At 42.5% G+C, this 12,661-nt stretch overlaps 1 protein-coding gene across 1 annotated transcript in view; it reads left to right on the forward strand.

Moving 5' to 3' along the window:
• The window catches only part of RBP1 (retinol binding protein 1), a 48,703-nt gene extending 38,381 nt beyond the window's left edge, over positions 1-10,322 (forward strand). The window contains exons 3-4 of the mRNA XM_019503668.1: positions 3,512-3,613; positions 10,246-10,322. Of these exons, the coding sequence (XP_019359213.1) occupies positions 3,512-3,613; positions 10,246-10,299 (156 nt within the window). The 3' untranslated portion in view covers positions 10,300-10,322. The remainder of the gene's footprint in view (positions 1-3,511; positions 3,614-10,245) is intronic.
• The last annotated feature ends 2,339 nt before the right edge of the window (positions 10,323-12,661 follow it).

The raw sequence follows: 12,661 nt of genomic DNA on the forward strand, positions 1-12,661 counted from the left end.
TGAAACTCATCTGATTCCGTTCTGCCCAACATACAAGCAGATCTAGACAGGCTGGTATCTGCAGCTTATCTGCGGGTGTGTCCACACAACCCCATATCTTGGTGCTGTCCACAAACTTGGCCAATGGGCTCTTCACCCCCTCATCCAGGTCGTTGAGGAAGATATTGAACAGCACTGGGACAAGTACCGACCCCTGGCATACGCCACTGCCCACATCTTGTCAGGATGACACTGATCCATTCATCTGGACTCTATGTCCTACCCCACAACCAGTTTCGCACCCACTTGAGGGTCCCACAGTTGAGCCTGATATCTTTCAGTTTTCTGATCAGTACCTCATGGGATACCAGGTCAAAGGCTTTCTGGAAGTCAAGGTATATGATGTCAACCGCTTTTCTCTTGTCCAGGTGATGAGTCACCTGATCACAGAAAGAAATGAGGTTGGTCAGACAAGACCTGCCCACTATGCTGGCTGTCATTCAGTATCATGCCTTCTGCAAGTTTGTCACATATCTCCTCTTTGATGAATGATTCTAGGATTTTCCCTGGAATAGAAGTTAAGCTAATTGGCCTGTAGTTTCCGAGGTCTTCACGCTTCCCCTTCTTGAAGATGAGCACAACACTGGCCCTCTTCCAGTCCTCTGGGATTTCTCCAGGGGCCCATCATTTTTTAAAGACCTTTGCTAGGGGCTCTGCAATTACTTTGGCCAATGCTTGCAGCACTCTTGTGTAGAGTTCATCCAGTCCTGCTGATTTATATACATCTAAATTCTTTAATTGATTGTGCACCAGTTCTACAGCAATGGTAGGAATGGTGTCAATCCTGCCCTGCTTGTTCTGTGCCCTACCTGGCACATTGTTCCCCTTGGTCTTGTGAAAGACCCAGGCAAAGTAGTCGTTTAAGAGTTCCGTTTTTTCCTGAGTGGTAGTGACCAGGTATTCTGAGGCATTGAGCAGTGGTCCCACACTCCCATTAGTTTTCCTCTTACTCCCTATGTAGCTAAAGAAGGACTTCTTCTTGTCCTTGATTCTTGTAGCTAGTTTTAGTTCAGTTTCTGCCTTAGCTTGCCTAATCTGTTTTTGACAAGTGCGGGCCATTGTCAAGTAGTCTTCCTTGGAGGCTGTCCCAAGCTTCCATTGTTTGTACGCCTCTTTCTTTTTCTGTAGGAGGGCTGCAACTTCCCTGCTCAGGCAAGAGGGTTTTTTGACCCTTCTGCTACTTTTTCTCCATAAGGGAATGGATTTTCTCTGAGCCTTAAGGGTTGTATCCTTAAGGAACGACCATTCTTCTCGTGCTCCCTTTAACTGTGGTCCTTGGTCTCTCAGGGCATTCTCTACAAGTGACCTGAGCTTATTAAAATTTGTATTTTTGAAGTCTAAGACGTCAAGTTTGGTATCTGTTTTGTCAGCCTTGTGATGGATCATGAATGTAATGATTTCATGGTGACTATTGCCTAGGCTGCCCTCTATGTTTAAGTTGGTCACCAGGTCATCCCCTTTGGCCAGGAACAGGTCAAGAACTGCATTGCCTCTAGTTGGCCTGTGCACCTTCTGAGTCGAGAAAAGCTGTTCGGTGCTGTTCAGGAAAGATCATAATCAATTTAAGCTAGCCGAGCACTCCTCCCAGGAGATGTCTGGGTAGTTGAAGTCACCCATGACAACCATGTCCCATGCACACGCGGCCTCTGTTAGTTCACAGGCAAACGCTAAATCAAGTTCCTCCTCTTGGTTAGGCAGCCTGTAGTATACACCTACAGTCAGGTCTCTCTCACCATGGCTCCCCTGGAGCTTGACCCAGAGGGTTTCAAGCTGTTCTTCTTTGGGGCCAACATCAGCCTGTAGGGAGGTGTACTGCTCCTTCACATAGAGGGCAACATCCCCACCTCTCTTCCCTACCCAACCCCTTCCTTGAAGGACGTAGCCCCTTATGGCTATGCTCCAGTCATGAGAGGAGTCCTGCCAGGTCTCCGTGATCCCTACTAGATCATAGTACCCAGTGGAAAGCAGGAGGACTAGTTCCCTCTTGCTTGTACACCAATGCCAGAAGCACGGGGAACAGGCACCTAAGTCCTTCTACTGAGGTTACTGGCTGCCTGTTGCATTGAAGGGGAGCTGTTTTCTCAGCTCCTGTAAGAGTGGCTTGCTTGGTTTCATTGTCGATGGAGCTTTCCTGTATGTTGGTTCCTGGGTAAGCTCCAGTTAGCATTTCCCCATACCTCTGCTATCTTAGTTTAAAGCCCTTTGATTAGCTGCTATTTGTGAATTAAGTCATCAACTGTTGGTTGTACTCCTGGATTGAATGACGGAAGCATGCATAGAATTAAATACATTTCAAGATACAGACTCCATGGAAAAATGTTGCACGTGAAAATACTAAAGACTTTTCAGTCAGATAAAAATATATTAAAACAGTAAAAGGAGTGTGTTGTGCTAGTAGGTTCAGTATGGCTTATTTCAGAGGCTAGATGCATAAAAAGTTTTAAATGCACCATAAAAAAATGAGAAACTTTGAACAAGGACATTTGAATAGTATGTCTTTAGAGACCCTGTACAGTGCAGACAACATATACTACCTATGATTATCTACCCTAGACCTCTTTCTAGCAGTTCATTTTTTATGCCTGCTTAGTCTAAAATTTCCCCTGGGTAGAGACAGCCTGCTGTACCCGATTATAGATGGCGGCTATTATGGTTATCATTTAAGAATTAATTGTTTGTAACATACACATATTTTTAAAAAAGAAAAAAAAGAGAATAGGGATGTGGAGTACTGAAAACCAATTCTGCATTCAACTCCTGAGCTTGACAAATGTAGGCTGACTTTTTTTTCTTTAAAACTGAGATAGATGCATATATTTTTTCATTTAATTCCAGTAAAAGTAAACTTTTTCTCCATCTTTGACTGTTCATAGTGAATATGGCTTCAAAACTTTTTAGAGCTGCATAGTAATTCCTTTGGACTGAGGGGGTCATGCAGTGGAAGAAAGAAGGGGAACATTAAGTTTTCAGGCCTATTTACAAACATATAAATGAGCCTGAAACAATAGTGGAAGGAATGCATGGATGCGAGACCCCTCTGAGGCAAAAAATCGGAAGCATTTGCATGTGGACATAATGAACCTCTCTATTAAAACTAAATGTCTTTGTGCAGAAATCATATAAAAAGTATTTGCAGTAAAACTCAAACAGATTTCTAAAAGTAATAGCTCTTGTTATTTTATTTGGAATCTTGCTACTATGAAGAAGTAAAAAATATTCAAACACCCAAACTTTGTTTCCTACATTTCCAAGACTATCAAAGTGGCAGCAATCTGTTCAGTCAGTAATCAGTTTTGATCGCATTCAAGACACTAAAATGCTGTACAAGACTTATTCTTAGTTATGGGGTATAATGATGAGAACATCTATTCTACTGCATCAAAGCCCTAATTTAAAGGCAACGACTTCACGTAAGTGTAACAAATGAAGTTCAGTGCTACTGTAACAGTTGAAAATGTATCTATTTTACCAGACCACTGTGAGCTGGGATGGAGATAAACTTCTTTGTGTACAGAAAGGAGAAAAAGAAGGTCGGGGTTGGACCCAGTGGATCGAAGGAAATGAAATGCACCTGGTAAGATCATGTAACATGTTCTGAACGTTGTCATATTTTTTCATTATTTATTCAAATGGAAAAATGTAATAGCACACAGCTTGCTGCAGGTTATCTTGGCATACTGTGGCATAATTAAGTATTGGTGTTGTACTTGACTTGCTTCTAAAGCAATAACTTCATATGGTACCATTGTTCTTTTGTGCCCCCATATATAAAGAACAGAATTTTAAATTCAGACAATCTTTGTGTTAACTGTCTGCTCTGATATATTGGCTTGAAATGTTTACACAGACAAAGACATTTAAAAGAATGTCCTTCATATGCTTGGTGAAATAAACTGCCTGGAGACTGATGAAATTCTATATCCAACAAGCCATAGGGGGAAAATATACCATTATTCTTTTTAAATAATTATAGGCCAGCATGAATTACAGCCTAGAAAGTGAAAGAGAGCAATTTAGTTTTAAAAATGTCATTCTAGCCATTATTTTCATCTTTCCTAGTTAACAGCACCTAAAGTAAGTTTATAACAGATTTTTCCCAGAGAGCCATTTATACTATCATCAGTATCATGTCAGTCCTGATAAAAGGTACTTTTCCCACTGAAAGAATCAAATCAAAACTCTTTTCCCATTCGCTAGTAAATGCACTCAATATTTAGGATGATAAGTATCTATCAGTAGCACAATAACCTTGAAGATCTTTATGATCACAGCCAGAGCCATCTGATTGTCAAAAAGGTAAAGGCCATGGGTCTATCCTAAATCTCACAGCCCAACAAGTTAAAATCAGAAAGGCATGCCAGTTATTTCCAACCACACACATGGGACTGACATTTGGCTCCCTTAGATTCACCATCCCAAATGACCACATACTATTTGCCTAGGGTGCAATCTATGCAGTCATGGATCAGCTGACCCCATCATCAGCTCAGTTTTTTACTAAACCAGAACTCCAATGTAGAACTATTTAGCAAGGAACTGAAGTGTATGATTAATCTTCTTCATGTGGACAATCCTATCCTGTTCAAAGCATTTAACTATGTACTTAAATCCCACAGACACCTCAGCTTCCTGCCTTTTTTCTTTACAGTGTACATCACAAGTTAGGCTGATAATTAATCAGGGGTGAATGAGACCCTGGAGCCGGGTTGGGTCATGGGATAGAGCCATGGGAGGCTCCAGGCTCATCCAGGGGTGGGGGGAAGCAGCTCCCTGCTGCACACATCCCTGAGCAAGGCATGGAGGGCATGTGCCCCCCCCCCGTATTTCTGCATCGGGCAGAGGTGGGCTGCCTGCTGTGGGCTGGGGCTCTGCACCCTGCTGCCTTTGCCCTGAGAGCTATGCAATGACATGTTGTGCCCCCTGCCACCGACCAGGCAAGGTGACACAGTACAGCCAGCAGGTGGCTCCCATGGCAAAGGCAGCAGGATACAGAGCCCCAGCCTGCAGCAGGCAGCCTTCCTCCACCCCATGCATGTGCCCCCCATGCCTCCCCTGGCAGTGTATGCAGTGGCATGGAGCCTCCCCCCTGTACTCCTGGTCCGTCCTGCTCCCAGCCCTGGCGTCCCATTCACCCCAGCCCCTGTCCCTCCCTCACCATACAGGCTTTGATCTGCCCCCCCTCCCCAACTCCTTCCCCTCCACTGATTTACCTGCTGGGTGCTGCTCCTCACACTGCCAGATAGCATTCTTGTATGGTTACCATTTTTCTAGTTTCAAAAAAGAGGACACCTATGGGCGGGTGGTAATATGATTGTGGAAGGGGGGAGTGGCAAAGATATGCCCATGCCCTGCCCCTCACTCCCAAGCCACAGTCCCTCAGCCCTGCTGTTGCCCCTCACTACTGGTCCACAGAACTCCACCTCCTGCCAGAGTGTGAGGGGGTCCCCCGCCCCAGGCTCGAGACCCTCCTGCAGGGACCCCCCTCCCCAGGTTCCAAACCCCACACATGCCCCCATACCTCCACAAAATCCCCCCTCCACACACACCTCACACCTACCCCCCAATCATACAAAGTGCCTGTATAATTTTGAGTTTTTCTGTACATAATTGAGTTTGTAGCTGTGTGATTAGAATCACAACTAATCGTAATCAATTTTTTTTAATTGTTTGACAGCCCTAAAAAAAAGCTCTCCAGCTCCATTGATGGGGAGGGACAGAATCAAAATAAACATGTGACCTATATTGCTTGTAGCAGGACACTAGGGTGCCTGCTACTAGCATTGGTAATAGGACTTGGCTGCCAATCAGCAGGGCAGCACAGCTGAAGGTTGCTTAGGCAATAGATTGGGTCAGCTGACCGCCAGGGGGCAGGGCCTGGCCTTTATAAACAGAGAAGGCTGAGACCAGAGTCAGTTCTCTTCTGACAGCCTGAGGAGCTGGAGCTCTGTAGCAGAGCAGAGCAGAGCAGAGCAGCGCAGCGCAGCCTGACTGCCTGCATGATGATGCAGGATAGAGAGAACCCTGGCAGGGAGGTACTGGAAGAGGGCCAGGGTGGTGGTGGAGGTAGGTTGTATCCACAAGGCTCATTTTAGGTTACAACCGGGTTGGCTTAGAGTTACGTTAGAGCCAGGAGGCTTAGGTTATGTTAGAGCCAGTTGGCTCTTGGTTGTGTTTGTTTACATTATATCAGAGGACCGGGTGAGGCTGTAGGGGTGTGAGGAGGCCTCATGGGAGCTCCCCAAGAGTCTGGGGGTTCCTGGGTGCCCTGTTTGGGCACAGCAAGCAGTGCCTGGGAGGCATGGCTGTGTGGCGCCACGTGTGGGGTATTAAGCCCCAGCCTGTGAGGGTGCTACTTGCCCAGTAGGGCATAGGACCCTGAGAAGGGTCAGGGGGCCAGGCACAGCAGTGAGCCACCTGAGCCCCAAGCATGAGAAGTGCGGGACAGGCCCAGAGAGGGCAATGAGTGCGAGTAGTGCGGGACAGGCCTGTGAGGGCAGTACTTGCCCAGTAGGGCGTAGGACCCCGAGAAGGGTCGGGGCCCGGAGAGGGCGATGAGCGCGGGACAGGCCCAGAGAGGGTGACAAGTGCGGGACGCGCATGGTTTACAGTCCAGAGTAGGGCCGAGAGCATGGTGAAAAGTCCAGAGAAGGACAGAGTGTGTGGTTGCGAAGCCTGGAGAAAGGCGAGGGGGTGAATAGAAGCCCGGGAAGGGCGAACATATAGGTATAAGAACGTCCGGTACAACTGCGAGGCTTGGGGCGTGCTACAGGGGAGGTAGGAGCCACACATAGCCCATAAGGCAGGGTGCACCGGTTCAGAGTAGGGCCAGTATGAAAGCGCCGTGCCCAAGGGGACGGAAGGCAGCCTCCCACTGATAATAAGATCAAAGACGTGGCAGGCGAGACGGAGGGTGCGTTTAGGACCCAGATTGTGGCACAGTAGGGGTGCTGGGGGATCACAGCCATGCTGGTGCCCTGCCCCGTGACATTGCTCCTTCCAGTTCAGCATGGTAGCATATGCCACTTCATACCTAAAGGCTCCTAATGGTATATTTATCATCTTGTGGGCTTCATTAACTTAAGAAGGCATCCTATTTACTCCATTTGGAGACTTTACTGGGTGCATCTACATGTTCATCAATGAGCTGTAATTATGGTGCATTAAGTTTAGTACCTGTAATAACAGGTACTTACTTAATATGCTGTAATAGGTGCTACTACGCATTAGCACAGATGAATGCTTTTTGAGTGACATAATGAGTATTGGACTCAAGCTACTGTGTATTAGCATATAAGCACAGTTTTTGCCTGTCACACTAATGCACAGCAGAATTAGTTTAACTCTCATTACATGTCTTCAGTAGACATGTCCACTGAGATCCAGTCTCCATTGACCATGTAGTAGAAAAAGTTTATATTCAATTTTTTTGTAATGATAATGCATAACTCAGATCACTGAATCTCTAGATATTAGGAAGTCCTTTGATGCCTTTGCCATTAAATATTGCGTACTGGGCATGTCTACGCACACAATAATGCGCTTTAGGTAATGCGCATTAAATTCAGTACCTCCATTGTGAAGTACTAGAAAAAGGCACATTCACCTATTTTAATGTGCATTAGTTAAAGAGCACTTTTCTGTGATGCTTTAATGTGCTAATTAAAATAATTAAAGTGTGCAAACTGAAGTGCATGTGTAGATGTGCCTATTCTGATAATTCTAGGATTCATTTGAACTTTATACAGTGGTCCAAATGTTTAATCCTTTGCACAGTTCTGCAGTGTTGAGTGCTATACTATGGGCTTGAGTAGTTATCTACTGATTTCCCTCTCCACTTCCTGATCTGGATTTTTTTTTTCTTCTCTTCAGATTCTATTTTGCTACAGTGACTTGAAATAGATACTTGCCTAGCCATTGTCCACTTCCTCTCAAACTGTATTACTCTTATTTTGTATTGGCTGCTTCTATCATGTTTTTTGTTTTGTTTTTTTTATTTTATTTAATTTTATAAAATCAGCAGCAGATTTCATAACCTTACTGCTTGGTTATATATATCTATATGGGGGGGGGGGAAAAGAGTCCTAAAACTGGCACTTGCAGTTCAAGTGCTTCCATTCATGCTGAACTGCTTGCTCTTACTAGTACATTTCAAAATCTCAGCAGCTCACTCCAGTAAGCTGACTGACCTAGATTAGTCTTGTGTGTGGTACTGGCCTGTCAACTATCTCCCAGTTCCTCAGATTGCTTTATCAACTTTCTCAAAAATCTCCCTTTTTGAAATCAAGCTAGAGGTTTTAACTGTACTGAGGAGACTGTAGTGGGGCTCGGTTCTGTCCTTCAGGACATCTTCCTAATACTTTTTCCCCACTACTGAAGTCTAGCTTATAGGGTTGTAGCTTACAGGATCTTCTCCAGAGCACATTGCCAGACACTGGAATTGTATTTCTGAGGTTTAACTCATACAGTGGTAGTCATGGAAGAACAGGCATTTATCTCACCTGGTATTTACTTCTATAGCTGTCTTTCCTAGACTTAATGTGGGAAGTACTGCAGACAGCATCATAAACAACTGGTACTAGAGTTAAGAGTCTCCATTATTTATTGATATGAAATCTTTGATGCTACTTCCTTAATGACTCTGAAATGGATTCTCATGTTTCTAGGTCTTGGCCCACATTTTCCAAGCTCTTTAATGCAATCCTACCCCTTTGAATATACAGAGGTATCAACTTATTTCAGTATTGTTCTACTCAGGAGCAGAAGTCCACCCATGCAGAGTACCATGCACAATCAAGGCCCTATATATGAAGGGAAAAGTCAATGACAAGACTCCCCTAGACTCTATCTAGGGTGAATTCCTATCTAGGGTGCTTTCCTAATCAATCCCAAATCAGAGTGTACTACACAAATAACCCTCATCTCCCTTTCAGTGGTCCCACTGACTCTTTCATTTACTGGGTTGTCCCTGGGTACTTGAAGATTATCTCCATGCGAGTGTTCTCCCCTTTATAATAAAATGTATTAATTTTATTTAATTTGTAATTAAAGTACCTTTTCCTTCAGGCATCTCCAATTCTTCACTATTTACTTGTATTTAACTTTAGTATAATTTTATATATGTCTCATTGCTTATTACGACCCATATACCCTGCTATAGCCAGGGTACTTATCCACCACCATGGATCCAACTGATGGTCACTTTTCTCACACAGGAAAAAAAACACCACCCCTCTCAGAATTCAATTCACGCCCTACTAGTGACATATTTTATTAGTGCAAGTGGAACACTCACAAGACCCCTTTCAAAGTAAAACAGTTCTCAAACCCCTCACGCTACCAATATTCCTCCATTATCATGCTCACCTAAGGATTTCTACAAAAGGTTCCCTCCAGAATTCACTCTCCAAGCTTTCTTCACTCTGTCATCTACAAAACCTGTGGATCTTTTATCATTCTTCTTTTGATCTTCCTCTGGAGGTTTACTTTGACCCCAAGATCACCAAATGATTTTCTTTAAAGTTGTTTTCAATGATGGACTGTGAAGTGACAATCAAGAAACACTAGTTGCCCAACACAACCAAGATCCACTCCCACCAAAAAGAGAGGAAAAAAAAAACCTCTCTCTGTAGTGTTACTTATCAACTCACTTGTAGGCTTCTCTGTCAGTTCTCCATTCCCTGTCCTGTTCACAGAATTGCATCCTCCTCGGTTCCCTCTTCTGTATAGTCACAGTTTGGAGCAGATTTATGGATGGCTTTGAGGCACTTTTTTCTTTCTTCTTTGCTTTTTTTTAAATAACCTTGGTTACGAAATACAACTTGCAGAGCTGATTGCCCAACTGCTTGGTTATTGATGGCAAATATGCTACATATGCATCCAAAGCAGATAAATGACCATTTTCAATGGATGTAAATAACTACATGCATAAATGTGAGAATACACCACCACAGTCAAGGCCTCACATTTAGCCCATTATGTCCAGGTGTCTGAAGTCCTGTAGTAATAGTTAGCTTGCTTTCCAAATACACATTATTGGTTCTTGTTGCATCATATATTCAGTAAAATAGCCATATATCTGCCTTAATTTGAATCTATAATTTCCAATCAAATATTTAAGTTAAGCATATCAAATGAGTGTTTTGGAGATAATATACATGTGTTTCCATATTGTATAAATGTTGCACTTACGAGTAATTTTCTTTTCAGGAAATAAGAGCATGTGGAACCACATGTAAGCAAGTCTTCAAGAAGGTGCAGTGAACCTGATCTACAGATACAGATTTAAAAAAAAGAAGAACAGAATTAACAGAACTGCAACCAAAGCTGGGCATGAGTATACCCTTAGCATCTAGAGGGCAGATTTAGATCAGCATGAAGTTAGAACTGTGTAATGTTCTCTTTCTGTAACATATATCATTCTAGTTCTTTAAAAAAATCATTCCAAGTAAATGCAATTAAAAGAACTTAGTCATACATGCATGCACACCTAACTTCTCAGTAAAACAAAGATAAGGTACGTAACTAGATTCTTTAGTACAAAAACAGACCCATTTCTCATATGCAGCAAGACCATTTTAGATGACTATAGTCATATAGAGGGGCCTTAAGGTAAACTGCTTCACAACCAAAATAGTGCTGAGTGGCCTTACTGTAAAATCCTAGTAGAGAATCAGATCCAAAGTATTTTGTGGCTTAAAAATAAACTGTGAAATCCTTGCTCCATTGAAGTCAATGAAGTCACCGACTTCAGCAAAGCAGTGTTTCACTTCTAATAGTGTTCTAGCAGATGTGAAAGACTGTGGGTTTGTAAGAGTTAAACAATGATGTGGACCAATAATCTGGAAAAATAGTGCTTAATAAGACAGCATCGCCAAAAAGCAACCTTTTTTTTTTTTTTTTTTTAGGGGTTTTAGCCAATCCTTGGTACATTGATTTTTGTTTTTGTTTTTTTTAATTTTGAACAGAATAGCTAGTAGATAACAATATATGGCTTCTTTTTTTCGTTTCAAATGCAGCTGCTAGGAATTGTGTAAAACCAGGCAGAAGATTAAATCTTTAACTAGAACTTTATTAGGACATTACCAAATTATCTGTATTCTAGTACTGAGGGAAAAGCAGAGTATGATACTGAATTGACAGCTGTAAGTTACACTGACAATAATATAATTGCGATTAACAATATATTAAAGATTTAAAACAGACCACTGTGTGCATATACTGACAGTGCATTGATAATCTATAGTAATTTAGACCAAAAGACTGCAAGCCAATGAACACCGTTAATTCCCAGTAAAGTCAGAAACAGCAGAGGACAAGTGGCTTTTGAAGGGTCAGATCCACTGTGCTTGTGTTCCTTACACAAAACGGTTGTGCGATTTCCCATTTGTAAAAGCTTACCCAAGCACAGACCCAAAACAAAAGACATATTTATAAACACCTTGCAGACTGACAATGACATATGCTGCTTCTAAAGCACCATTGCTTCCTGTGCTTTTAATCACTGCTGTCCTATAATTATTACAAGTATAACAACTGTCACAGATAAGCAAGTTTAACTACAGTCTCTTAAACCCCTGCCACATTTACAGCTGTCTCCTATTCCAGTCCTAATGTGTATGTGTCTACTCTACTGTACATCCTGAACTCTATGCCCAGTAGCAATTCATATATGCAATTAATGCATGACTATAAGAAAACACCCTTTTTCCACACACATTTTATTGGAAGTTTTACAGAGGCCTTTGCTTGCACTGCAAAACGCCACACAAATTGGATTAGAGAGTCCTCAAATTCTTATGTGGCTGTTTAACAGCAGTGCATAAAGACAATGCACAAGAGAGGTTTTGGGAGCAATATCTAGACTCACATTTACTGAACCAGTAGAACTTGGAAACTCAGAGATTTCACACTTTGGGAAGATGTCGGTTGTCTTTCTACCTAGGTTTCTCTATTTTTAGTCCTGAGCATATGGATATTATGTCATTTGTTTGATGTCCCCATTAGCCAGTTCACAGAAGTACAGTCAGAGGGGTACTCTATGCTTCTGTCCTGTGTCCAATTTGTTGACAGGATTACTCAAAGATGACTGCAGGTAAGTGGAGCTCCAGAATGAGGGGAGAGAAGACTCAAAACTTCTCTGCTTAACTTTCTGGTTTGGGTGCTGTTCTTTTGAAGGCTCCCCTTCATCAGTTGTTTAAGATTATCCACTTACAAAGTGTTATCACCTTGTATTGGGATTGGGGCTCCTCCGATTACAATACAAAACAGCTGTTTCCTTCCCTGTGAAAAGTTACTAGCACAGAAGCCAGCAACTACCTTTTAACTATCCATTCTATGGATTTTACACTGCAAAATTTCAGACCTTTCTCCCCAAGGGAAATAGAATACAATGAACAATAAGGACTGATCTTTTATTTATAACCCATATTTCAATTCATTAAAGACCACCTCAGCTGCAAATTACAAATACACAGTAACAAGATAGTTCACAGGACTATTCGCAATTAAATTTTGTACAATTCATTTTAATGCTCACTATCCACTCAGACATTTCTTTTAAAAGAGTTCGTCTCCAATAGGGCTTGGCAGTTCATAACTCTTAATTCACCATCTTCTAATTTTT

This window comes from Gavialis gangeticus, unplaced genomic scaffold, assembly GCF_001723915.1.
Source record: "Gavialis gangeticus isolate Ggan-Ray unplaced genomic scaffold, GavGan_comp1, whole genome shotgun sequence".
NCBI lineage: Eukaryota > Metazoa > Chordata > Crocodylia > Gavialidae > Gavialis > Gavialis gangeticus.